The sequence below is a fragment of the Syngnathus typhle genome, linkage group LG2 (genome assembly GCF_033458585.1).
Source record: "Syngnathus typhle isolate RoL2023-S1 ecotype Sweden linkage group LG2, RoL_Styp_1.0, whole genome shotgun sequence".
In the NCBI taxonomy this organism is placed as follows: domain Eukaryota; kingdom Metazoa; phylum Chordata; class Actinopteri; order Syngnathiformes; family Syngnathidae; genus Syngnathus; species Syngnathus typhle.
In genome coordinates this window covers 2,146,066-2,172,518 of record NC_083739.1, presented here as the reverse complement: position 1 = coordinate 2,172,518, position 26,453 = coordinate 2,146,066, and the positions used below count along the sequence as shown (strand labels likewise).

Sequence of the window (26,453 nt, the reverse complement as noted above, 5' to 3'; positions counted from 1 at the left end):
AAAAAAAAAGTCACAAATTGTGCTTTTCATACCAAGTTGACGCAGACGTTGATGAGCGAACGAAGGTGAGGCAGGAAAGAGATGATTGGCTGACGCTGAAGAGTCAGACAGATGCCCTCAATCAGGTTGCTAGCTGCTTCCCACTCCACCTGTCTCCTGGAAAGCACACAAGCAAGCAGCAGAGGCCGCCGCGAACCCCCACCCGCCACCACACACACACAGTCAGGCCACACGGATTCCAAAATTCACCTTCCATCATCAATTCAATTCACATTGGCGGCCAAGACTTGAAAGCTCACAAAGTAGCAGCAACAGGCCCTGATGTGATGCACACAACATCTGGGTCTAGTCTCAGTCATGGAACTGTACTTTTAGCCATCTTGTCTTGTGCAATTCAGCGTGTTGCTTGCTTAGCCAGTTAGCTGCAAGTGGTTTATCTGAACCGGAAATTGATGTGGGAAGATTGTGGAACGGAACTTTCTAATCAACACCGTCGAGCTAAAATGGCACGTAGATTATAAACCGACTGCACACAACCCGCACAATCTACCGTAAATTCCTGACTATAAGCCGCACCGGACTATAAGCCGCACCAGCTAAAATTGGGGGATATTTTAGTTTTTTTCTTATATAAGCCGCACCGGACTATAAGCCGCACGTGCACACGCGTTTTTTTACAAAGAAAGACCGTTCACAGAAAGCCTTTTTAAAGTTTTTATAACATACTTTAACATGTCTTTCTAAACATTGCCTATGACGAAGGGTTTAGAGACGGAGGTCACCTAGCGTGCATTCCTACTAAAGCTCATAATAGTCACAAGCAACACAGCCAGAATAAGCAGCAGCCATAGTAGTGTTTCGAAATAGTATTTTTGTTGTTGTTTTTTTCTTCAAGATACCGCAGTGTATAGAAGTGATCAAGTCATCACAAAAATCACGAAAAAAATCCTTATATAAGCCGCACCTGACTATAAGCCGCAGGGTTCAAAATTTTGGAAAAAAGTCGCGGCTTATAGTCCGGAATTTACGGTAAATCAGTTCCAATACAAGAGTTTATCATGGTGGTCAAGCACGGCATCATATTTCTGTTGACCTTCTCAAGAAGCTCAATGGAATGACCAAAATACTGTATTAGACAAGCAGTATAGGTGTACCTAATATTATGCCTGGAGGTTTTTTTGTCACTGTCGCCGTGGTAGCGTGTGGTGGAGCTCTTTGTTTTTTTTGGAGGGAGGGGGCACCTTATCGGAAATGTTGGTCCTAACACTAATGCGCAATAAAAATGAAATCCGTTTCATGGCAGAAGACTTGACCCGGTTAGGCTAGCCAGCCACGTGGGGCTGCACAAAAACACACGACAGCAACGCATACGAAGGCAGAGCGACAGGGCGGTGCCAAGAAGCCGCATATTGACCGCACACACCACGGCACGGCACGGCACTGGCACAGCACGATACACTCACGTGGAGACAGAGAAAGGAAAAGTGGGATTGAACAGACCTGGTGCATAATGCCTGTGGGCGAGCGCACCTGAGCGTGGGCATTTTGTGGATCTTGTTGAACATGCGGTCCAGCCTCTTGAGGATGAGGATAAGCGCCGGGCGCACGGCTTCCGAAGACCAGTCGGTGATGGGCAGCATCTCCATAATGTAGCGCCGCAGGCCTCGGCTCTCCATGGTCAGGGTGTCGTACGGCGCTAGCTTCAGTAGGGCGTGGGCGATCTCGGCCAGCCTGGGAAGGATGCGCTCAAGTCGGTCAATAGAACCAACTCAACTCCGCGTGAGAAAGGTAATTGATAACATTTTAATTTCATTTCAATGAGAAACGGTGACTTGAGATTGGATTTGACTAATGAGGGTGGTCATGGAGCAAATAAAACTTTAGAAATTAATTTAATTAATTGCATTTATTTTTTTAAATTAAATAATAAAAATAATTTTATGATACATTTTTATTGACTTGAAATTGGATTTGAGTAATGAGGGTAGTCATGGAGCAAATAAAACTTTTTAAATGAATTTAATTATTTAAATTTAGTTTTTTAAATTAAATAAAAATAATTTTATAATAAATTTTTGATTGACTAGTCATGGAGCAAATAAAACTTTTTAAATTAATTGAATTCATTAACAAAAATAATTTGATAATAGATTGTTTATGAATTAAAATTTTATAATTTTTTAATTTAACTAAATTGTTGATATCAACAGGCCACACAGCTGCCAATAAAAAAAACAGAATGTGCCATGGCACCAATCACACGAACCGTAAATTCGGATCACGTAAATGAGCTCAAGTCAGATGGGTCCTCATCACCTCATGTGCGACTTGATGTCGAGCAGCTCCAGCGCCGTCACCCGCGGCTCCCCGGCTACATTCTGCAGGATCTTCAGACGCGGGCCGCAGTGCTTGTAGAATTCGGTGCAGATGTTTAGCAGGGACTCCCGAGGCCGGCGGAACTCCTCCCTTGCGATGCGCTCGTCCAGCTCCTCTCTTGGCATGCCCTGGCCTTCCTCCATAAGATGTAGGTTGTCCCTGAGCGACACGTATTCAGACCACATTCCAAGCTAGTCAGATGGTGACCAGCTCGTTGCCACCATCTAGTGGCAGATCAGCTGAAACTTTTTTGCTAGTGACACAAAACAATTGGCTTGTAGTATAAACAAAAAGGTTCCAGATGCTTCTAAGTCAAGGTAGCACTCATCTGACCTGGTGTTGACTCCTCCCGACATGGTGTGGTTAGCAGTGGTTCCTCCTTTATGGCCTTGATCACAGCGGGACATCTGCGGTGCAGTCATGGGCCTGTGAAGGCAATTTTTGTATATTGTAATATGTCTCACATGTCACATGAAAGCATAATCATCATGAAGCAGATGTTTGACCAGCTTATTAAAAAGTTCTATAGTTATGGAAGAAGTTAGTTAATAATTGCTGGATCTCTTACCTTCAGCAAACCGTCGAAAAAAAAAATCCACAACTTCTGCTGTTAAATAAGCAAAAAGTCATCTTAATGGGAATAAGTGCGGCACCTTGTAAGGGCCTCTGAGCTGTAGAGCAGCGCCTGCAGGGAGGTGGCCAGAGCGGCAATGGCGGCGATCTCATCCCTGGCAGCCGATGCCGACTCCATGGTCATTGTGTTGGTCTTCAGCTTCTGGAGGTAACATGGAACCAGTGCCTCCAGCACCATCAGCATTTGGAGACTGAATGAAAAAGTTGCACATTTTAAGTCAGACAACAACCACAATGCTCAAACAGGAGCGGGATTTTTTATTTATTTTTTTACCTTCGGAAGGACTCGGGTGCATAGGCTGCCACGGTGACGCACAGCTTGATGGCTTCACTAATAGAAAAGGCCAAGTCCTCATTGCCATAGCAGAAATCTGCAACAAAATTGGCACAAAGTTCATATTAATAGCCACATCCATCCATCCATCCATCCATCCATCCATCCATCCATCCATCCATCCATCCATCCATCCATCCAACCCCACCCATCCACCCAACCCCACCCATCCTTCCTTCCATCTAATCCATCCATCTAATCCATCTAATCCGTCCGTCCTCACCCAGAGAGCGCAAAGGTTTCTCCGCCTTAACCAGCTCCAATGCATCCAGGGCGTCCCGAGTCTCGCCTTCCAGAGAGACCAAAAGGTCAAAGAGACACTGAGCTGACACTCCCTTGGAAAGGCCACTACTGGTACTCGTCTGGAGTCAGGAAAGTTCAAACGGTATTTTCTTTTACAAGTGCTCAGAAATATTTGGAGTCAGAGTCCTGCAGCCGGTACTCTTACTGTGAATTCAAGCAGTGGTGCCACACTGGCAAACAACTGGAGGATGAAGGGCTTGCGGTGGAGGATGTAGAACTGACGGCAGCAGAACTCGATTCCCTGCCTCAATAAAGGGTTGCCCTCGTAGTCCGCATAAACCTGCCACCATAACACATTTCACTTTGACTTTTGAGTGTATGGTCAAGTTTCCGTCCGAGCAGATATTTCTCTTCTGTGCCTATTTCAGTACTGCTCTTACGTTTCTTTTGACACTCACACACCTGCAGCATGGTGGGCAGGATCCACTGATAGCCGCTCAGCGAGAAGAGGTGATTGAAGTGCACGGCGGTGTTGATGGCGGTCGCCGTGTGCTGCCTGACGAGGGCGCTGTCCTCCGGGTGCAGTAATAAGGCCCCGTTAAAAACGTTGAGGAAAAGCATCATCTCATCTCCCCACGGGTACTCGCTGGGCATTCCTAGAAACATCTCTTCAAGGAGCTTGATCCACAGCACCTTGTGGAGGGTGTCCAACCCAAATAGCTCCTTCCCTGGAAGACAAAGATCTCGGGTTAGTAGCCAACCCGTGCGGAGATATAGAGAATCAAAATAATATCCTGGCAGGATTTCGATGTACCCTGTGTTTCGTTAAAGAGAGAGAACTCGGCATCGATGGCGGTTCTCGGGAAGGACGGCAGGCGGAGCAGGTCTTCCTGGAGCAGCGAGACATGGGACTGCTTGTGCACGGCGGGCATGTGCTGAGTGAGGGAGATGAGGAAGAGCACACGGCCGACCTCCTCCAGTTTGCGGGAAAACACCTAAAAACAAAGAATATGAGTAACGCGTTTCACAACGATGTTAATTCGCGGAAAGTTCGCTCAACCTGTTTCTGGATCAGTTCCTGTCCTTTCTCAGGCAGCATGTGGACAAGGTTGAGCTGCGGAGAGACTGATCTCCGAAAGGGGTAGATGTCTCTCACATACGTCTGGAAGAGGTCACCATTACATCCTCAGCGCATTTGCTTGCAAAGATGCTCGTACGGGTGTTTCTGCGCTACCTTGGAATAATGGATGAGGTTCCACCGTTTGTCCATAAGGAAGTAATGAGCCGATCTGGCCTCGGGAATGTTGAAAAACTCCAAACATTCCTAGAGGCGAAAGAGGAGGATGTACGTTGTTCATAAATATCAGGCAATCGGGTTTGGAGGTGGTACCTTGAGCAAAGCTTCAAACTGTGTGTCTTCATGGACTGGCAGCTGTGTTGGGATGTCACACTCGTTCTGTCCATGCACTACCAGCGTCTTGGTTCCTGCACCAAAAATATGAAAAGGTCATCTCTCACATTCCTTTTTTTTCCCTTTGTATTATTATGTTATTGTTAATATGCATTATATATAAAAAAAATATATATATTAAAAAATATATATAATATATATAGATATATTTATATCTAAATATACGTATATAAAAAATATATATTAATATTTAATAATATAAAATAATAAAATATTAAATAATATTAGATTAATTTATATTATTATATTTGATTGATTTGATTTAATTATTTATATTATAATAAAAAAATAATATAAAAGTACAGAATCTATCTATCTATCTATCTATCTATCTATCTATCTATCTATCTATCTATCTATCTATCTATCTATCTATCTATCTATCTATCTATCTATCTATCTATCTATCTATCTATCTATCTATCTATCTATCTATCTATCTATCTATCTATAAATAAATAAATAAATAAATAAATAAAACATTGTCTCACCTGGCATCGACGCCGTGACCAACAGCTTGACTTCACACTGCTCTTTCTTCATGGTCTGCTTCAGGTCTTTGAAGAAGAGCCCTTCTACGTAGCCCACCACCTCCCACAAGAAGGTGAGTGTCGCCGAGATAGCATCCATCCCCCACTCGCACGGGGTCCGCACGAAATACATGATCAGGCCCACCTGCAAGGAAACCACTCGACTCAAAACAAGCCCAAGGTCAACGACGATGCTGTTCACGCACTCACCAGGTAGTTGAAAAGAATGTGGGAGGTCTGCGCCGGAAGGTCTCCAATATTAAGTAGCAGCTTCCTCAACATGTACATCAATTCATCCTGGCCATGGGAAAGGTAGAGTCACACACTTGAGGTGATTTTATCGGTGAGGCTGCCGTCTTACCTGACGGTTGCTCACAGTGAGTTTTTCCAGGAAATGCCGCAGGACAAGGGCAGGATCCTCAATCAGGCAATTCCACAAGATTTGCTGGGCGATTGCACTCACTGAGGATGCAGAGAAGGATGTACATGATTTGCATATATTTTTTGCAATATTTTCAGAATATAGTTTAAAAATAGTGTTTCTTTTGTTTTGTTTTGTTTTTTAGCCCCGCCCCAAATTTCTGGAACGGTACAGAACAATTGATGCACACTTAATAATGAAATACTGAGTGAAATACAATTACATTGACAATGTCAAAACCTTTGGCGCCATCTAGTGGCACCTAAAAGCATTACAGAAATAGCACAAACTAGAACACAAATAACAAATGACTGAAGATAGGTTCAGCTGGAGAATACGAATGTTTCTTGACAACTAGTAGTACCAGCAAGAGAGTGCAAGTGATGGAAAAAAAAAAAAAAAGGTTTACCAGCCACGCCATCCTCTCGCACTTCGCCGTCCTCCATGAGGTGCACGATGGGTAGCACGGCAGCACAGATGCATGCCGGGAAGACGGCTTGTGGTGGCTGCAGCATGTGATGTGTGGGTGTGTGTTCTGTCGTGTTCTCTTCATCTGGGAAAACACAATATACAAACTTGGCTCACGTTCATCAGTCACAGTTTGAAGTCAAGCATCATATTTGCAGCAAAACATTGAACAAAGTGCCTTGGTCCAATAAATGACAATAAAATAAAATAATAATAGATATAATATACCGTAAATTCCGGACTATAAGCCGCGACTTTTTTCCAAAATTTTGAACCCTGCGGTTTATAGTCAGGTGCGGCTTATATAAGGATTATTTTTCGTGATTTTTGTGATGACTTGATCCCTTTTATACACTGCGGTATCTTGAAGAAAAAAACAACAACAAAAATACTATTTTGAAACACTACTATGGCTGCTGCTTATTCTGGCTGTGTTGCTTGTGACTATTATGAGCTTTAGTAGGAATGCACGCTAGGTGACCTGCGTCAAAGGGCTCTAAACACTTCGTCACAGGCAATGTTGAGAAAGACGTGTTAAAGTATGTTATAAAAACTTTAAAAAGGCTTTCTGTGAACGGTCTTTCTTTGTAAAAAAAAGCGTGTGCACGTCCGGTTTATAGTCCGGTGCGGCTTATATAAGAAAAAAACTAAAATATCCCCCAATTTTAGCTGGTGCGGCTTATAGTCCGGTGCGGCTTATAGTCCGGAATTTACGGTACAAATATATAATAAAATAATATAATACATAAATATCTAACAAAATAATAAATAAATAAAATAAATAAACTGCCTATTGATGTTGGTGGTAAAAGTTGAAACGAGCCCAACAAACTTCAGAATTCAAAGTGTTGTCATACCTTCAGCACTAGCCAACGAGCGAACCGACCACACAGAGCCTCGGCGGAAAGAGTAATTCCTGTGAGAGTTACTGGAGGCGCAGGACGGACTAACGGACAGACGGCGAGATGCCAGGTTCACCACTTCTTCTGCTGGCACCATCCAAGTCAAACAAGGACAGAGTAGAAATAAGAAAACGCATACATTTTGGCGTGCCGTAAGCGTGACCAACCAGCCCGTGGCCCACCTTCTTCTTCTTGCTCGGCCGGAGGGCTGCACGTGGGCTCATAGCAGGCCTCCTGCGCCACGGGGATGGCCGTGATGATGCTGGCCTCGCGACCCAGCCGCCGCTTCTCCTCCTCCTGCTGCAGGTTCTTCAGGATGTGCTCGGCTCGCTGGTGAGAGCGCGACACCGCCCGTGCTGAGAAGGATTTCTGTGGGGGTGGGGACCGTGAGGATTGCGCAAGTGGGATTCGCTACAAGTATACATGATCCCTCCATTGGCGCTCTGTGTGGATCCCGGGCAGAAATACAAAGTAGGAAACTTGCTGCATGTCATGGCATTGGCACACGTGCTCGTACACATACTACATGAGAACATACACGGCCAAGTCTGTCTCATCATGACCATGCATACACGGCACAACACAGTCTGATGCATGCTGTTGTTTTTCCCAAAGACGGTGCCCATATTCTGATCAAGATGCAACTGCCCCCCTCTTGGAAATCTCTGAAAAACAAATACAGTGGACCCAAATCGAGTAAAGGGGGGGAAAAAAAAAAGAGAAAAATCTGGAAAATTTGTATTCCCTGACATTTATGACTTGGGCTAAAAAAAAGATGCATCAGCACAAAGATCTGGACAGAAAACTTACTATGGCATGGACTGACTGAATTAATGCAGGGAACTAAAAACAAAGACAGATAAAATGATAGAGGAAGGTCTTCATCAAAATCTTTTACACTTAAAACAAGCATGCAAAATAACTAACACAAAGAGAAAAGTCATAGTGAATGTTTGCGCAGTTTTTTTTAGAATTTAAAAAAAAAAAAAGGTAGATGGTTCTGTTTTTTTTTTTTTTTAATTAAAAATAAAAATAAAACGTAGATGGTCATCTGCTGAATCTTTTTTCCGGAAAGAAAATGATTCAGATTTTTTGTTTATATGTCAACACCTTCAAAACACTTTCAAATGTTCCTAAACAGCTTCACCATGTTTAAGGAGATGCATTTGTAAGGTACTTATGGTTGGAATATTAGAAAGAAGGAGGACATTTCAATAATTTGAGGAATTATTATTAAAAATAATATTAAAAAATACACCGGCAAAAAAAAAAAAAAATCATAAGTAATGGAAAAAGTCTTTTCATATTTGTTTGCAGTTGCAAGAACTAAATTGGCTTTTTTTTTTTTTTAAACTGGATTTTTTTTCCTCCGCAATTAGTTTTCACAGTCGTCCTGTCATCTTTAGCAAAAATGTTTACATCACATCAACTTGAACTCTCATAATCTCTATCAGTCTATTGTGGACAAAACAAACCATGCATGAACTTACAGACTGGTCCTCACTGATTGGATCTTGGACACTTCCGGTGTTCTGGGGAACCCACGGGGGGTCAAAAATAGGCACACAGGGCATGCCCAGTATTGGAGATGGCAGGGTGAAGTTTATGCTGGGTGGGGGAATCTAAAACCAACATGAATGAAGTTACAGCCCTCCTGCCTTTTTTCATTTGTCACCAGAATGCTTACTTTGAAGATCTGCTGAGCTCCTTCCTCCATGCGAGGCCAAACCTGGTAGCGGAAACGCCAAAGCGTGTAGAACTTGAAGATAGAGTTAATGCGCTGGCAGGCCTCTTGGTGCTGGAACTCAGCCATCATCATCTCGGTCACGGCATCGGGGACCTTCACCGCGCACAGGAGGAACATGGCGGCTGGAGGGAGGCAAAAGAAGAGGACAGGAGAAGATCATGGTGGCATCGTAGTGAGGTGGGTGGTCATTTCTAAATTGGTGATCAATTTGCATTTTAAATATAACACATAAAATAATAAAATATAACACAAAATAATAAAATGAAATAATAATAAAAATAAAATAATAATAGAAATAAAATAATAAAATAATAAAATAATAAAATAAGAATATTAAAATAAAAATAATACAATAATAAAAAATAAAATAAGTCATTAACTTCTTGCAATCTTTTTAATTTTGAAGCTGTGAGAATAAAGCTTTCACCAGCAGCGGCTGCCATGTGTTCATCCACGCTGAGCAGAAGCTCCCAGGCTGCAGGTTGAACGTCTCCGTACATGTCATCAGTCAAGATCGGAGCAGCTTTGATCAGCAGAGACAAGGGAGCCGGCGACAAGCTCATCACCTGCCACAAATAATTTGTTCCTTCCGTTCCACTATTGGTCCAGATTTTACAAAACCAAATGCCACACCTGGTTTCTGATGTACTTGAGCATTCCAGTGTCTTTCTTCCCTTCGGTGTTGCTGTCAGTGGGCCTCCTCTTCATGGACGGCGTCCTCAGACATGATTTATCGGAACACTTGGGGCCAAACATGCTCTCAGTGAGGCGAACAAGAATAAGGAGTTCTAAAACTCACCTCCTTGTTCTTCTGTGCGCGAGCACCGATGATGCCGGTGGTGGTGGTGGCGGGGGCGGCGCTGTCCTCTTGTAGGCTGTCCACCGTCTCGCTGTAGACAAGCTTGATGGCGCGGACCAGACGGGCACAGGAGCGGTTGTGGTGCTGGTAGCAGCGCGGGTGGCAGAAGTCAATATGAGTGCAGATGAAACTCTGCTGGTTGCATAGGAGGATCATGATCTGAAGCAAAGGAGAAGGAAAATGACACATATGGACAGCCTGTTGTGTCCCTGTCCAAATATTTCTGGACCGGACCGCAGTGTGGCTCGTTCTAGTTGACGTACGTGAAGCCAAGACATGTTGCGGTGGTAGTTGTCCTCTGCTCCGCCTGAGCTTTGACCTTCTGGCTCAATGCTGGGTTCACTGGTACTGCCGGGACTACCTGTGGGGGGCAAAAAAAAAAAAAAGCCGTAGCTGTAACATTATAATTTCATCAAAATTGGAGATCTAAAGTAACACACAATCCAAATAAAGAGGTGAGGTCATTTGGATGAGGCTTGACCTTTGAACTTACCGATGTCCGTGACGGTATCTCGGCTATTTGTTTGCGAAAGTATCCCCTCCTCATTGTCCGACTCGGAATCCTGTCGGGACAGTTTGGTGCTCTTCAGGCTGCCCGCCCTCCGGATGGAAGATAAGGAGCCCCCTTTTTTGACACGGAAACTTCGGGCTCCTTTGATCTGAAGCAACCGCGAGCCTCCGATGCGAATCTTTCGGATGGGCGCTGGAGGGATGTCGGCAAAAGGTTATCTGAGAAAAAAAAAAAAAAAAAAGTCCGCTCACCCGCAGCCTCCTGAGCCTTCTTGTCGTCACACACGGTGTCCGACTTGAGAGTGTGGCTGCTGCTGTTGAGCGAGTCGTGACCGTCCTCGTCGTCCAGGATGCCGGCGAAACTGATTTTCCTCTCGTAGCGATGTCGGCCGAGCTCGGGATCCAGACGCAGGCGGCAGCTTTCCAAATCCTGCAGATGATGAAAGAAAAGACTGTCACTCGTCTGTCTCCACCGAGCATCATCTGAGTAGGGAAGCGAAACAAAGTGAACCGAAGGGCTTCGTGAAAGTCGAACAAAAGATCACGTCCGTGAAATTACCACAAGTGGTTCTGTGCGTGGTCGGGGCAAACATGGGAATGTCTCTCGCAGAAAGGTGGTGATTTCCAACAACAGCTGGCAAGCAGCCATCTTGAGCGCAAACGGGCAGCCGCATTTTGTCGGATTGACTGTATCTTGAGGGAGGAACAGAACAATCGTGACTAAAGGATAACAAAAAAAACAACAACCAGCATCTGACTTACTATCGTCTAAATAATCCTCTTCCTCGTCCTCCTTCCTCATTCTTCGTTTAGTCTCCTCATCGTAGATGTAGCCCAGGATGTTGGCGGGACTCTCGCTGTCGCAGTGGCACAGTTCGCTAAGTCGCGTGCCAATGGCCTGATTTGAGAAAAACACACGTGGCCATTTAAGACTACCGTATTTTCCGGACTATAAGGCGCACCTTCAATGAATGGCCCATTTTAAAACTTTGTCCTTATATAAGGCGCACTGGACTATAAGGCGCACCCTTAATGCATCATGTCAGATTTTGAATCCAAATCAAATCATTCTCCATTTTATCTTTTTTATTTCAACTTCAGACGCAACAAATGACTTTATAATCACAAAATAATGATCCATAGTCTTTTTGATTCATGATTCATAGTCTTCAGCGGGCCACTTATAATTGATTTCATGACGCAATGCTTCGGGCCAGTTTAAATTTAGGAATTTGGTCCATATATAAGGCGCACTGGACTAATTTGAGGTTTTTAGCGCCTTATAGTCCGGAAAATACGGTACACTTTTTGGTTAAGATTATGAGAATATCTTTGGGGAAAAAATCCCCCCTGAAAATATTTGAGAACAGCGACTCACATCTCCCCATTGGCAGAAATGTTTTGCCGCGTTCCACTGGAGCTTCTGATTCCTTTTATTGCCGACTATGGGCGATCGCCCTCTGGACAGGCCTCTTTTGGTGATGTTAACATGGTGGCCCTTCATCCACTCTGGCCAGTTGCCACGGTTACAGCGATGGACAAATCGGGCGCATTCAAGGAAGAGGGATGCCCGAGCCACGATGGGCGCTTCCTGGGAAGAGCAGAGGACAAAGTCAAGCCGGGGGCGGGGGGGAGATAAACGATAAAAGGGGACTGATGACGACGAGTACCAGGTCCAGAGCGGCGGCGAGGATGGACGCGTCGGGAATGGTCCCGGGCTCGCAGCAGTTGAGCAGAAACTGGAAGCGTTTCATGCCCTGTCGAATTGCACCTAAATTCACCACATTTTTATTTTTGATGGCTTCCTGACTGGCGGCAAGACGTTCCTGGAAACCGTGCGGTCCTGGACGAAAAAATAAATAAAAATGGATTTCCCGTGACTGAACACACCATTTGACAAAACATGTTTGAGAGCCACTGACAGATGATGTAGCCATGTGGTAAATTGTTGACTGAATCTTTTTTTGCCTCGTTCGAAGCATCGGAAGCAGAGAAGCAACATGTATGAACCACACCACAGCAGAAAGATGGTTGAAAAAATCCAAATTAGAGTTAAGAGCAAATGGGGGTGGGGGGGAGGGCTGGGGTGTTTTTGGGGGATGGAGTGGGACATGCGTGCAATGCAACATTTACAGCGGAAACAGCCCTTTCCAAAAATGCAGCAAGATGACATAAGGCAGAGGTATGGGTGGGGGAGGGGGGGGCAGCGAGTGGGGGAGGGGGAGGGGGTCTACCATCTTTCTCTTCTGTGTGGTGAAGCTTGGATGGATTCCTCCTGCCAGACCTCCATTTACCGAGCCGCTTGAAGAAATTCTCTTCCTCGTCCCTGCTGTATTCCGGCCCGGCGGCGACGCCCTCTGACAGCTTGACTGCGCTGGTGAACTTCACCTGTTCGTGCAACAGAAGATGAGGATTTTTCGGAAGGCATAACAAAGCGCTGTCAACCTTCCTGACCTTTGAACTTTGCCGAATGAAAGAGAGTCGATCGACGGAGCTGATATCCAATAGGTCCTCCACACCGTCGGTAAGTCCGGAGAGAGAAGAACGCTTCAGCCAGTTGCCTGGGGAACAGTATGAATGAAGTATGAATATTAGGGCATACTACGGACTGAGTCCAGATACAATTTACAAAGCACGTACACGGGCGGCTGCAAGACACCAGGGTGGAGAAGATGCACCGCATTCACAAAAACATGCAATGGAAAGATGCCAGACCAATAACAATAACTAGTTAAGTCATCCTGAATTAAAACACTTAATTTTTATGGGGAAAAATAAAAAGGCTCAATGTATGCTTAGTTGAAGCTGCACTCCGCGGGGTTTTCTAATCGCAACTGCCACCCGTGGCCGAAAAAGGAATTTGAACACGCTTTTTTTTTTTTGCGTGCAAGGTTTCCTTTTTTTTTTTTTTATTAGCCTTCTTTGGAGAAACTTACTATTCTTCTATTTATATATATGTACAATAAAATAAATGTCAAATTATATGTACCGTATTTTCCGGACTATAAGGCGCACCGGACTATAAGGCGCACCTTCAATGAATGGCCTATTTTAAAACTTTGTCCTTATATAAGGCGCACCGGACTATAATGCGCACCATTAATACATCACGTCAGATTTTTAATCCAAATCAAATCATTCTCCATTTTATCTTTTTTATTTCAACTTCAGACGCAACAAATTACTTTATAATCACAAAATAATGATCCATAGTCTTTTTCATAACCTTCAGTGGGCCACTTATGATTGATTTCATGACACAATGCTTCGGGCCAGTTTAAATTTAGGAATTTGGTCCATATATAAGGCGCACCGGACTATAAGGCGCACCGTCGGCTTTGGAGAAAATTTTAGGTTTTTAGGTGCGCCTTATAGTCCGGAAAATACGGTATATAAATAAAATAAGTATAAAATTATTTATATATACATCATTTTATATAATAATTCCTACTTCTTGATCATAAAACAGCCATAAGATGGCGGGTAGTGGTCTCGGCCAACATCGCGGGTACCGATACCAATAAATAAAGCTGGTATCGACCCGTCCCTAATATACATACATGCATATACAGTACATATACAAAGAGACTCCGGTCTGGGCATGCACGCCAGCGATACCAACACAGACGACAAAGATGATAAGATGAAGATGGATCCACTTGCACATACGTAAGACAGAGAAGGTGAGTGGTAGGTGAGTGCTCCTGCGGCATGCTGAGGTGCAAAAAAAGGAACGTGTAAGGGTAGACGAGGTGAGCTTTCATGGATGTGGAGAGACATTCCTGGATCTCATGTGAAATGTGATGATTTGATTTTGGTTAAACACGGAGAAATAGAATTCAGGACAGATACACATGCGGACTGATTGAAGTCATTTGGGGTTTTTTTTTTCGTCATAAAAATCTGGATGGCTGCACCTACCAATGGGCAATTTCAGTTTCTTGCGAAGTGAAATCCGCCGGGATCTTGATCGGGAGCGACGATCCGTGGTGGTACCAGAATGGGCGGTGGTGCATTCTGAGGTGTCCTGTTCCGATTGGCTGCTGGTGTCGCTGGCAGCACTCTGCGACTTAAACATCTTCCTCCAAAAGTCTTTCCTGCCCAACAAAGCTCCCGGGATCTGCTCCTCACTGGACACACAGATAAAGAGAGTCATTGGGATGTATTCAAACTTTTAAATAAATAAATAAATAAATAAATAAATACAAAAATAAATAAATAAATAAATAAATAAATAAATACATTTAAAAAAAAAAAAAAAAAAGAGATAAATTTGAAAATAAATAAATAAATAAATAAATAAAACATCTTCCTCAAGTCAACTGTTTGATAGCAGAGAGATGACAGCCGGCATGACATGGATGGGGGCACAATGGTGATGAGGTGAAGACTCACTGTTCGGGGGTCTGGGGGGGTCTGCTGGAGATGTAACTGCGACACTCATCAGCAGCACTGGACACCTGACCCTTCTCCCCGGACACACCCGCTTCTGACCTGCACGCACACACCCCAACAAAAAAACAAACAAACAAAAAAAAAACAGCGCTCAGGCCACTCATCTATCTGAGATGACCAAAAGACCATTCCGACTCCTACTTGCACCTTTTTTCTTTTTTTGCCCTGCAGATTATTAGTTTCTTCAAGAAAAGATGACAGCGCCTGAATCATTAATTCAACAAATAAATGTTTGTCTTTATCTTCAAAATATTTGAAAAGCACCCCCACCACCATTGTTGGAATGTGAGGGTGTCTTCCACAACGCTCCCAAAGTCTCAAAACTAAAGAATAGCATAATACAAAATAAATAAATAAATAAATATCCACCCACACGCCCAGTTTGCTCTACACTTTGTCTGGCCAAGGTCAAATACACAAACAAGTAGCATTTAGCCCCATGCAAAAAAAGACAAACGCAAACAGGACAGACAATAAAGCAAGCAGTGATGAGATGCAGAAGAGTGAACGAGAATTCATCTTTTACATGTTTTGGATTATTTATGCCAAAGATTGGAGTCAACGACGCATTTCTTTCCAGTACCTTCTTGGACCTTGCAGTTTGCTCTCATCTTTCTCATCAGGTTTTTTGGTGGCTGTGACCTTCTCGGCGCTGTCCAGGAGCGCGCTCAGAGCCACTCGCCGAAAAACATTTCCGTGTGCCTCCTTGATGAACTGCACTAGCTGGCGGATGTCACAGTACAGGCCCTGTCAAGGAGGACAGCACTATGAAGCAATTTCATAATTTTTTTTTTTTTATATTGAATGGACATTATGTACCGTGTTTTGCGCCCTATTAGGCGCACCGGGGTATAAGGTGCACCTTCAATGAACGGCCCATTTTAAAACTTTGTCCATATATAAGGCCTATATTTATGCGGACTATAAGGCCTATATCTATGCGGACTATAAGGCGCATAAAATAGAAGCTTTACTGCAACAAACTGAGGTTGACTAGGGTTGTGGTATGCACCCACTAGCCAATAACCAACGAGCCCTCTGTAAACAATGGCGTTTCTCAAACGATCTCCTATAAAATGATCGGAACTGACTAAAGTTCGATCTAACGCATTGGTACTTCTTACCTATGTTTCCCTTCCATATCGATCCGTAGATTTACTCGAAACATTAACGGAGCAGCCTATTTTGAAAAGAAATAGCCTCGCGGGTACAACAGCTATTCGGTGACGCCCCCTGACTACCGTAATGTTGGGAAGCGATGCGACCTTGTAATTTACTAGTCGTACTAAAACGTACTAAAACATTTTGGCAGAGCACTGTGTACGACCAGTATGGATAAACAAATTCATCACTTCATCCATATATAAGGCGCACCGGACTGTAAGGCGCACTGTCGACTTTTGATAAAAATTTAGGTTTTTAGGTGCGCCTTATAGGGCGGAAAATACGGTACATATTTTTCCAAAATCAAATATATATTTTTTTAAAAATGTGTGTTACCAGGAAACCCCCCCCCCCCAAGAAACAGACCAGTCAAAAATGCCTTCACGTTAATGATGCAGAATGGCAATCATTCATTTTGATGCAGTGAGGAGTAAAACTCAAGCACCCACCAGATTCTCGGGACTGTGAAGCTCATGTGTTGTGGAGGCGCAGCGCGTGATCAGCGACTTGAACATGCAACCCACCACCACCGCCTCCATGTTCTGCGCCAGGGACTTGTTGTCTCCCGTGGTGAAATTATTCCCAAAGCCTGCCTTGTCTGGAGAAAAAACAAAACAAAAAAAAAAACAAGGAGTGGAAAAGACCATGGATCACACAGGGGTGGTTTAGTCAGCAGAACAAGACAGAAAACAATTATTACGTACAACAAGTTGGGATAATACGGGGCAAAACAAACGGGTCTGTACAGCATATGGGAGGGGGAAGGGGGGGGGGGGGGAGCAAACTGAAAAGGATTCTGGGTAAGGAAAAAAGTAATACATGCAAGTGACTAAGGCCTGCTCTTGAGCGAATCGTCCTCTTGACGTAAAGAATCGTGATTTATAAATTTGGACTTGCAGGCGAGATTTGTCACTTTGTCAGAGTGAGAGGGGCAGCGATGGAAGCAGGTTCTGCTCAGGTGGCTTTATCACAGCTTTAAAAAAATCAATGCTCTATTGATTATACATTATGTGTATCTACCGATGTTTCGTTTTTTCGCCCTCCTGGACCTCTCACCTGCACTGCCGTACTCTGCAAGAGAAAAGAGGCGGGGCACAGGTTGTGATTGACATCAGGCCGGCACAGACATGTACGTGGTGTCAGGAAAAAAAAAGACCTCCTCAGAGAGGTCAACCCAGGGAACACACACGCAAAAGTAACACACGCACAGGGATTTCATCATCAAAACACTCATCAGTTCGCTCACTTGCCAAAACATTTCTTTCAATTTTGTCGGATGTCATCAAGCAGAGATAAAAACAATTGGCAGATTGAACGGAGATGCGATGAGCAAAGCTTTGGATTGGCAAGTGGACGAAAATGAACGAGCAAGGAAGGAAAGGAGGAAGGAAGGAAGGTCGGGGGGAGGAAAGGACTGAAGGAAGGATGCAGCAGGTGGTGGAGGAGGAGGAAGTGAAGGCGGGCGGAGAGAAGCAGGGCGACTGCGGAAGACGGGCACAAGCAGCGAGAGAAACAGAAAAGGCACTGAAAGGCAAAACAGTCAAGATTCGTCAAACACGTCTTCTTCAAACATACGACACTTCCAGAGCATCATTTGCGCTAATCGTACACGATTGATAAAGAAAAATAGAAATAAAGCCTTTTAAAACCGTGTTGATGGTCTTGATTATTTTCTTTTCTTATTAGATTTATTTTATTATATTAATTTTTCTTTTATAAACTCCATCACAAGTAACACCCAAAAAATACTACATTTAATTATTGATACAATAAAATAAATAAATAAATAAATAAATAAATAAATAAATAAATAAATAAATAAATAAATAAATAAATAAATAAATAAATAAATAAAGCCTTTTAAAACCATTTTGATGGTCTTAATTCTTTTAATTATAATAAGTGTTTCTTTTTTTAAAACTCCATTTCAAGTAACGGCAAGAAAACACTACACTTAATTAACGACTCAATTAAAATGTATTACACAAAAGTAACACAAAACTGCCCCTAAATAAATGTTTCATAGGCACTTATTCTTTCACAGACCACTAGAGGAAGCTTGCATGGCAAACTTTGAAAATCATCGGTCTAATAAATATCCAGATGCCTTGTTTTTAATGTTTTACCGCTCACTTCAAGTAACATTCAATTTGGACATTCTTTTGCAGCAATCAAAAACCGATATATATATAAAAAAAAAAAAAAAGTGACTGAAAGGAAGTGGTCCACCTGCCTCTCTCAAACGCACATACTACTCACTGTCGGTGATAGGCTCCATGCAGAAGCCCAGCAGAGCGTGAAGGAAATCCACAATGTTATTCAGAGAGTCTTTGTTGACGTAGTCGCGCATCGTCTGGCGAAACTGCAGCTTGTCCAGCTTGTAAAGGTTGGTCAGGCAGTTTTGGGCCTGACAGGACAGAGTTACAAAAATATTGATTATATTATAAAGCACCATCGAAGGGCATCGTGGTAAAATTTTGGATATATTTTGCTGCCTTGTTGGAAGAAGCACGACCCTGACCTGCATCCTCAGGCGATCTCCTGAAAGGCCACGGTGTCCCTCGCCACATCCGTAAGCGCAGCCCAGAGATTTGACGATCTTGATGAGCATGGAAAGGGCCAGTCGATGAGTGCTGAGGCAAGAGCTCTCTTCCTGTTGATCACGAGAAGTTGAAAGACATTATAAGGATGGATACATTTAGGAAAGAATAATTGGGTATGTGGAGGTGAATCAGCAGCCATTTCGGAGAGCAGTCGAGCTTGGGTGGATGCAGGGTATGGCCACACGGTGGCAGTGTGGCTTCTACCAACTCATTGTGTAAGGGAGGCGAGTGGATTGAGATGTGTATCCATGGCAACAACAGACAGACAGTTAGTAGGTCAGTGAGTTCACTTTTTAACATTTTGGAGTTGTAGGGACTTACAGAAGATTATTAAAAAAAATAAAAGATCATAGAAGGTAGGCCAGGAGAGCGTAGCTGTGCCGCTTTCCAATTTGAAACTGCATTCCCACCAAATTCAAACTCACCTTTTTGTCATTGTCCTTGTTATTCTTCACATCATCCTTGCTCCCTTGCCCACTTCCTCCGCCGCTACCCCCTCCGCCTCCGCTGCCACCATCTCCGCCGCCTCCTCCTCCCCCGCCACCTCCTCCCAGACTGGGGCCAACAGTGTCCTTGGCTCGCACCTCCTCGTTCTCCTTGTTGTCGGGCTTGGACAGCTTTTTGCCCATCCCAGGCACCACGCCCAGCTGCAGCAGGCAGTCGATAATGTTGAGGGCCACATCGCAGATCCGGGAGCTGATGTCATGGCTGAGGACAGCGTAGAGGGCACGCAGCACAGCCTGGCACAAAAAAGGAACAGGTCACAAGGGCTCCTAGTGGAAAAAAAAAAAAAATCCCATATTTTTGTGACTCACTGTGAGGTCTAACATTCCGTTTTTCAGCACAAAGTTATTGGTGCCCTCAATGTTGTCGCCTTCTTCCTGGCACGAGTAGTTGATGCAAGAGTCAGTCAGGCTGCGGGGAAGGTTGGCGCAGGCCAGCGGCTCCACGGGCATCTCCGGGACCACCACGGGGTTGCAGAGCCGCTTCATGTGCTCGGTGAAGAAGTCGGCATAGCCCACATTGAAGGACGCCACGGTTGTGTTGAACGCGGCCATGGTGATGGTGGAGATCTGGGATCGGACTGTCGGTACAAGACGACCATTTTCCTCACAATTGAATCCAAAGACAAAGTTCTGATTTCCGATGCCGTGTAGGTGACAGGCGAGGTCCTCACCTTCTTTGACGGTGTTGTCGCTGTGGCTGTTTGAGTGGTCGGGCATGTCTCGGAGAAGCGAGTGGTGGGAATGCGAGTGCTTGGCGCTCAGGCTGTCGGCATCGGCGGCTGTGTCCGTGCTGCCCCGCCGTGTGAATTTACCTGCAGCAGAAAGGGATTTAAAAAAAAAAAAAAAAAGTTCTTTATCCTTTTAATCCGAGCTCTGCGCAAACCCATGATGGTGGCCTGCCAGCCGCCCCGGTCCAGAGTACGCCGATCATCGCCCAGGCCAGAGAAGCTCCCGAAGGAGAAGGTGCTCCGAGTAGGCGAGACGTCGAGGTGGTCCTCGTGGAGCAGGAAGGGGACGCCCATGCGACGCTGCCGCTTCTTCCCTGTGTGATGGTAGGGGATGGACCCCTTCCTCTCGCGATCCTCACGCCGATTCTTAAACTGAAAAAAAAATACACTTCCCCACTAATAATCACTCTTTAGTGCTTTTGATTAAAAAAAAAAAAAAAAAGATCTGGTTTATCTGACCTTCTTAAAGATGTTCATGCCAAGGTCGGATGAAAGGTCGGGTACAGCTTGGCGACGGAGGTTGGTTAGGGAAACTTTTGTGAAGGTCTCAGTGCTCAAAGATTTGCCCTCCTCGTTGCATTTCAGACTCATATCCTGCCAAGGTTTAAAAATATGAAACGTGGTACATCACCCTCGTCGTTTTTGCACTGTCAGCGTTTTTCAAGTAGAGTGCATGTGTGTATGGCATTTGTTGTTGAGTCTGTTACCTGAGTTTTGTGGGTATTCACCAGCGAAGGAGTGGCAGCCACCATGGAGCTGCTCCTCGGGCGAGGCAGAGGAGCCACCAGTGGTTCCGGGACACGTTCGGGCCTCTCTTCCAGAATCTGTCTCAGCCTTTGGCGGTAGTACATCAATGCCCAGTGCACCCCCTCCTCCGTCCAGTGGGGCTGCAGGAGGCAGCGCAGTACCGCAACATCAAAGTAGGTGGCATAGCGGGCGCGCTGAGACAGGGATGCGGGCACACCGGCTGGTGCTGACGTCCTGGAAAGAAAGCAATCAGAGATGAATCCTGTACATCTTGTGGCGCTATGACAAGATGCTTTATGGTCATTTTTTACTTTCACCCATGATCAGAGTCCAGAAAAACAATACTAAAACTAAAATATGAATTTTTGTCATGGGCCACATCATAGTTTCCTTCGGAGGTCCATTATGACATGAATACATAAAAATAGGAATAGAAATAAAAATTGCTAGCAATAACTATTTTTTTAAAAGTGAACTCAATTTTTAATTTCGTATTGACACATGAAGTCACGGGTCACATAAAATGATGTGGCGGGCCGTATCTGGCCCCCGGGCCTTGGGTTTGACACCTATGGATTAGAGAAAAGTGGAACATAAAAGCCAGCCCCCCCCTCCGGCATCATCGGTTCAGCCTACGTGAGTCCATTGTTAATAAGACGAGATGAAGGTCAGCACTCGGTGAGCTGCAAGGCGTATCGAGCGTGGCTGGGCTGACATATCGATACCACGAGAGCGAAAGATGGACGACGGCATTTCGTCTTGTCGGCTGCTGCGGACGAAACGCTCGATAGTGACATGAATCACTTTGGCGGCGGACGGCAGAAGGAGGTTGCGTCATGTTTCACCCTCTATTTGGGTTGCCATGGATACAGGTTGACAACACCCACCCCGCGGGCCTACTTTAGACACTCGCAGACAAGCGAAAGCAGCCTGCGGTTGCTATGGAAACTGCATCGGCAGTGCGAGGGATGTGTGGCGCTGCGGGATGACTAAGCTGTATTAATCACACGAGAGGAAATGAAGTGAGCGTGGTAGATCGAAAAATATTTGGTCTTTCACCACAACTTGATTGTGTTTAGGGGGGATTGTGTTTTATGATAAAGCTGACAGATGCCCAATGAGATTAAATTGACTTTTTATATGAATAGAAATAGAAAAATATAATTGAAAAGTTTCAAGCAATTTTAAAGAAAAACTGTGACATATAAGTCTTACTTTAAAATGATCTGTCATTGTTCTCTGGAGAAATTTGATCAAAAGTACCAGCGGTATCGGTGCTTGGTATCGGTCGGTATCTGGGACTACCGTAATTTTCGGACTATAAGTCGCACCAGCCATAAAATGCCCAAAAAAGTGAAAAAAAAAAACATATATATGTATATAAGTCGCTCCTGAGTATAAGTCGCCCCCCCACCCAAACTATGAATAAAAACGCGACTTATAGTCTGGAAATTACGGTACTCAAAATCCGAGTTCTCATATTGGTATCGGTCTGGGGAAAAAAAAAAAATCCTCATTTTGTCAAAATAACCCAACTTGATCACACGAGTTGCATTGCTCTTTTGCATCTGATATTAAAATCAACGCAATGTCAAAAATCAGATATCATTAGATGCCAAGAAAAAAAAAAAAGGGCACAGACTGAGCCCAAAGTCTGGCAAGGGAGCGTCCATATTGCCAGACTTGCTGCGGGCTGCCCAAAGCAAGCCAGCCAGCCAGCCAGGCAGGCAGGCAACACTGCCAGCCGGTTACTTCAGCATAATTACCTCGCTTTTGCGGGCAAATATCGAGGCCGTGCGACACGAGGAGACAGCGCTGCTCGGAGCGACAACATTAGCGCAGCGTTCCGCGCGGCCCGGCGGGCCGAGCTGTGCGCTTCGCAGACATTTCTACGAGGCTAAATGCTCAGTCACCAGCGAGATGATGACACCGGCTTCGGGGTCGTCGCGGGTCGCCGCTGTTCTCGGAGCAAATCGCTCATCCTGACGACGTCCGCGTTGGGAAATAAGAAGGAACATGCCAGGAGGCCTTTATTGGATGGATTAACAACGCAATGGTCGAAAAAAGAAAAAGACAGATTAATGGCGATGAATTAGAAATTGAATACGAGGCCGTGTTGTGTTCAATTATTGAGACGATAATGCTCGATGGAGATTTGTTGTGATGCCATTCAATTGATCCTTTTGCAGTGGTCTTAATTTGTTTCAAAGCTGTGATTTGTGAGACAATTATTGACTCCTGAAAAATTGAAAAAATGTTAATTTGGGGTCTTGACTTAAAATCCTGTGGGAGGCATTTTGAATTTTTTTTTTCATTCCGTCAAGCATCACTCACTTCTTCTTCTTGGACGGTCCTTTAACCGGTGGGGGTTGCTGAGAGGGTCCGCCTTTTTCCACAGAGTTACCACGGCGACAGCTATGCTCTCCTGCGGCTGGGGAGGAGGAAGAATCCGAATGGCCAGCCTCACAAACCACCTGGAAGCCCTGCGGAAGGAAGGAAGGAGTAGGGAGGCTGAGCTCAAGAGACACGATTAAAGACCCCGAAGGTTCCGATCCCGGGCTAACCACATTATTGCTCCCGGATGCTGGGGGCTAATCAACGTCAGCATCTCCACTACACAGTCCAAATTATATTTCACCATATTTTTACAATATACAGACACATTTTCTTAAAACATCTTGGATATTGATTAATGCCAAGGTAGTTTTAAAGACACACGTCTATAATCATCAATTTACATTAGCTTTAATTAGAAGATGCTATTATTAATATGGTTAATGGATTTTTCCCATAATGATGAAACAAGGTAGGAAACAGATATGGAACTTGCAAGTGGTGACGTTTTCTAGCAACCTGTTTTTTTCTGGTATTTTTTTCAAAGTTGGGAAATAATCCATTTAAACCACGAGGTAATAAAATGCAAGATGTTATAACCACTTTTGCTGTTTTTCGAAATCATTTTGTTTTTACAAACAAATGGCGAGGCAAATAAAATCCATGTTTTAAAATAGCGACTGTGCGTCAAATCTCAATTGTTACTTGAATAAAGTCAAACTTATCATAATGTGCTAATTCCCAAAGTAAATGTGAAGTGATGGAGTGAAGTAATTTGTTTCTTTTCTGAAAAGAAAAACAAACCAAATAAAAAAAAAATGAACCATAACAATAACAAAGCCCAGAATGTAAAAAATAAATCAATAAAGTTGCCTAACAATGTTGAGTCATTAAATCATCATCTTAAAACACATTTTTGTGTTTTTTTGGCTTTCAACTCAGCATGTTGTACTTTCAGTTTTTTTTACCTCTTTTAATATGTCAGACTATGATTATTTTTAAAATGCTGTAAAAATAAGCCAGGTAGCCTTTGCCCTTTTGAAGCCTCCTTAAATGTGTTGCAAGACCTCACCATGGGAGCAGGATTTCCAGATCCACTGGGGCTGCACTGGTTGATGACTGGGGACTTTCGCTTTGCTGGTGAAGCAAACGAAACAAAAATAAATCCAAATCTTTCTTTCATCCGAAAGATGGCTTCCACTCACCTGTTATGATGTTTCGGATGGGTTTGATCAGCGCGGTGAAGGCGGGAATATCGGGCTGACGGTGCTCCCACATTGGCTGCCAAATAATGAGACCGCTGACCAGTCGGAAGGTCAAGTCGGACTCCTGCAACAAGACTTGAATTTTCAATGATGAGCCCGTTCGGGAAGAACGTCGGTGTGTGAAATGACCTTGATCCGGTGGATGAGAGGCGCAAAGAGGAACACAAACAGCTCCACGGTGGCCATGCTCTTGTGGAACAACTTGGTGCGAGCGTGTTCGTCCTCCTCCAGCAGGGAGCTGCCGTGCTGTGGGCCCGACCCCCCGAAGGCGGAGCTGGAGCAGGAGCCGGGCGCACCTGGAGAGGAGCCCTGGTTTCCCACGGCCTGCAGGAAGGCGCCGCCGCCACCGCCGCTGCTGCCGGCGGACCACCCGTGACCCAGGCTGGGCTCGTGGTTGCATTCCTGGGCGGCATCCAACAGCATCCAGTGAAGCGTGTGGAGCAGCTTGGTCTCGGCCACGCCCAGTTTGTCCTGATGACCTGCCAGAGGTCAAAAGACAACTGTTGATGTTGCCACCATTTTATGTCGGGATCAAATGTCTTGCATCTTCTCAGTCTGATTGCTGCATTTATTTCAGCCGTACCCAATTTGTTCCTATTGGACAGTAAGATGGAAGTACAATGGAGAACGTGCGGCAGGGCAGCCTGGACCAACTCCCAGCGGGAGATGCTTTGGATGGCCTCGGACAGGTCCGGTGACAAGCCGTGCAGCTTATTCTCCACCAAGACACGCTCAAAGGACTGGAGAGGGAGCCAGAGAGGAACAGAAGACACACATAAGACACCAAGCAAAAGCCTCATGGTCTCAAGTGAGATGAGGCCCATGGGGGGAGACAGTGGCAGCTCTGTGTCCATCCCAGGGGATCTGGCCAGGCATCATTATGGATATGAGTTCTGGCTCCTGGGTAATAGGAGGCAGCGAGCGGACAAAACTAATTTGCTAAATGCAAAATGAAGAGTGCACTTGATTTGCAGGTGAATGAAAGCAAAAAGAGATTATCTGCTTATTGCTCATATGGCAGTATTAAAATGGACTTACCACGCAAGATGCTTCGTATTTTTTCCCCAGTTTTGGACGCAGAAACGCACTGGAAAGAGACGAGAGAGAAAAACAACAACATAGTTTAAATGTACGCATTATGATGCCTTTTATTTTCCTTCGCCAATGTCGCTGTTCATTTCCAGCTGTGACATCACCGGTACCGTTGAAAACCAACCTTCCACCGAACGGATCCTTTTAAGCAGAACGACGACAAACACCTGTTATGAGTCGGGGCTAACCTGGTTTGCCGCCACAGGAAGGTCTGGATGGGGAACGGGATTCCTTTCCCGCACTCCGGCTCGTTGTCATCCAAGCTTTTTCTTTTCACCATGTTGCCCGCTCCTCGCCGCCTGTCCGGCCTGTCCTACCGCCTGCGTGCGACCACCGGTTGGCGGCGGCTGGCTCAGGTGAGCGGCGAGCTTCTCTCACGACATGATTGGATTCGTGCTGCGTAAAATGGCTGCAAGTGTCCGTCACCGTGCGGAGGGAGGGAGGGAGGGAGGGGGGGGGGGTGTAGAGAGAGAGAGTGAGGAGGAAGGGGAGGGGGAGGAGCGGAGGGGGTCGGATGAGATTTTAGAACCGCCCATCAACAGCGAAAAGGTCACTGAAAGTCGATGAACACGTGCACGCGGCGAAGAAGACGCATCTGTACAGTGGCGTAGCTAGAGGGGGGGGCGGGGCAGTACCTCCCCCCCCCCTCAAAAAAATGCACCACAACATTATGACCATATGCGCAATTTAGAGATGAATCAAAAGTCATGTTTTTTAAGTCTATTTCTGTGGTTGTATTAGAGAACTGATATTTAGGTTTTACCATGTGAACCAAAAATATGATTTACAGCTCTCAGTATGATGATTGACTACGACCAACATAATTACCGTATTTTCCGGACTATAAGGTGCACCTTCAATGAATGGCCCATTTTAAAACTTTGTCCTTATATAAGGCGCACCGGACTATAAGGCGCACCATTAATGCATCATGTCAGATTTTTAATCCAAATCAAATCATTCTCCATTTTATCTTTTTTATTTCAACTTCAGATGCAAGAAATGACTTTATAATCACAAAATAATGATCCATAGTCTTTTTGATTCATGATTCATCGTCTTCAG

The 26,453-nt window shown here is 44.7% G+C and overlaps 1 protein-coding gene across 12 annotated transcripts in view; it reads right to left on the bottom strand.

Moving 5' to 3' along the window:
• Positions 1-25,814, bottom strand: part of LOC133150172 (protein unc-80 homolog) — a 31,673-nt gene extending 5,859 nt beyond the window's left edge. For 3 of the 12 annotated variants that reach the window (XM_061272521.1, XM_061272524.1, XM_061272527.1), the window contains exons 1-53: positions 25,577-25,814; positions 25,335-25,383; positions 24,880-25,036; positions 24,426-24,775; positions 24,237-24,360; positions 24,104-24,168; positions 23,032-23,180; positions 20,658-20,931; positions 20,410-20,544; positions 20,106-20,322; positions 19,894-20,034; positions 19,532-19,800; positions 19,142-19,456; positions 18,635-18,766; positions 18,373-18,520; positions 17,134-17,184; positions 16,563-16,711; positions 15,533-15,696; positions 14,890-14,988; positions 14,416-14,624; positions 12,949-13,055; positions 12,729-12,882; positions 12,165-12,337; positions 11,873-12,085; positions 11,257-11,392; positions 11,054-11,187; positions 10,747-10,924; positions 10,478-10,687; positions 10,248-10,345; positions 9,925-10,143; positions 9,759-9,866; positions 9,553-9,691; positions 9,066-9,247; positions 8,869-9,000; positions 7,561-7,747; positions 7,334-7,465; positions 6,418-6,561; positions 5,949-6,049; positions 5,798-5,884; positions 5,549-5,732; positions 4,977-5,071; positions 4,821-4,910; positions 4,647-4,748; positions 4,401-4,581; positions 4,049-4,314; positions 3,792-3,926; positions 3,567-3,705; positions 3,284-3,380; positions 3,030-3,200; positions 2,710-2,802; positions 2,317-2,535; positions 1,501-1,731; positions 33-156 (exon numbers count right to left, since the gene is read on the bottom strand). In XM_061272521.1, coding sequence (XP_061128505.1) covers positions 33-156; positions 1,501-1,731; positions 2,317-2,535; positions 2,710-2,802; positions 3,030-3,200; positions 3,284-3,380; positions 3,567-3,705; positions 3,792-3,926; positions 4,049-4,314; positions 4,401-4,581; positions 4,647-4,748; positions 4,821-4,910; positions 4,977-5,071; positions 5,549-5,732; positions 5,798-5,884; positions 5,949-6,049; positions 6,418-6,561; positions 7,334-7,465; positions 7,561-7,747; positions 8,869-9,000; positions 9,066-9,247; positions 9,553-9,691; positions 9,759-9,866; positions 9,925-10,143; positions 10,248-10,345; positions 10,478-10,687; positions 10,747-10,924; positions 11,054-11,187; positions 11,257-11,392; positions 11,873-12,085; positions 12,165-12,337; positions 12,729-12,882; positions 12,949-13,055; positions 14,416-14,624; positions 14,890-14,988; positions 15,533-15,696; positions 16,563-16,711; positions 17,134-17,184; positions 18,373-18,520; positions 18,635-18,766; positions 19,142-19,456; positions 19,532-19,800; positions 19,894-20,034; positions 20,106-20,322; positions 20,410-20,544; positions 20,658-20,931; positions 23,032-23,180; positions 24,104-24,168; positions 24,237-24,360; positions 24,426-24,775; positions 24,880-25,036; positions 25,335-25,383; positions 25,577-25,668 — 8,250 coding nt within the window. In that variant the 5' untranslated portion in view covers positions 25,669-25,814. The remainder of the gene's footprint in view (positions 1-32; positions 157-1,500; positions 1,732-2,316; positions 2,536-2,709; positions 2,803-3,029; positions 3,201-3,283; positions 3,381-3,566; positions 3,706-3,791; positions 3,927-4,048; positions 4,315-4,400; positions 4,582-4,646; positions 4,749-4,820; positions 4,911-4,976; positions 5,072-5,548; positions 5,733-5,797; positions 5,885-5,948; positions 6,050-6,417; positions 6,562-7,333; positions 7,466-7,560; positions 7,748-8,868; positions 9,001-9,065; positions 9,248-9,552; positions 9,692-9,758; positions 9,867-9,924; positions 10,144-10,247; positions 10,346-10,477; positions 10,688-10,746; positions 10,925-11,053; positions 11,188-11,256; positions 11,393-11,872; positions 12,086-12,164; positions 12,338-12,728; positions 12,883-12,948; positions 13,056-14,415; positions 14,625-14,889; positions 14,989-15,532; positions 15,697-16,562; positions 16,712-17,133; positions 17,185-18,372; positions 18,521-18,634; positions 18,767-19,141; positions 19,457-19,531; positions 19,801-19,893; positions 20,035-20,105; positions 20,323-20,409; positions 20,545-20,657; positions 20,932-23,031; positions 23,181-24,103; positions 24,169-24,236; positions 24,361-24,425; positions 24,776-24,879; positions 25,037-25,334; positions 25,384-25,576) is intronic. The other 9 variants (XM_061272525.1, XM_061272529.1, XM_061272532.1 and 6 more) reach the window with 7 other exon arrangements.
• Positions 25,815-26,453: the final 639 nt, after the last annotated feature.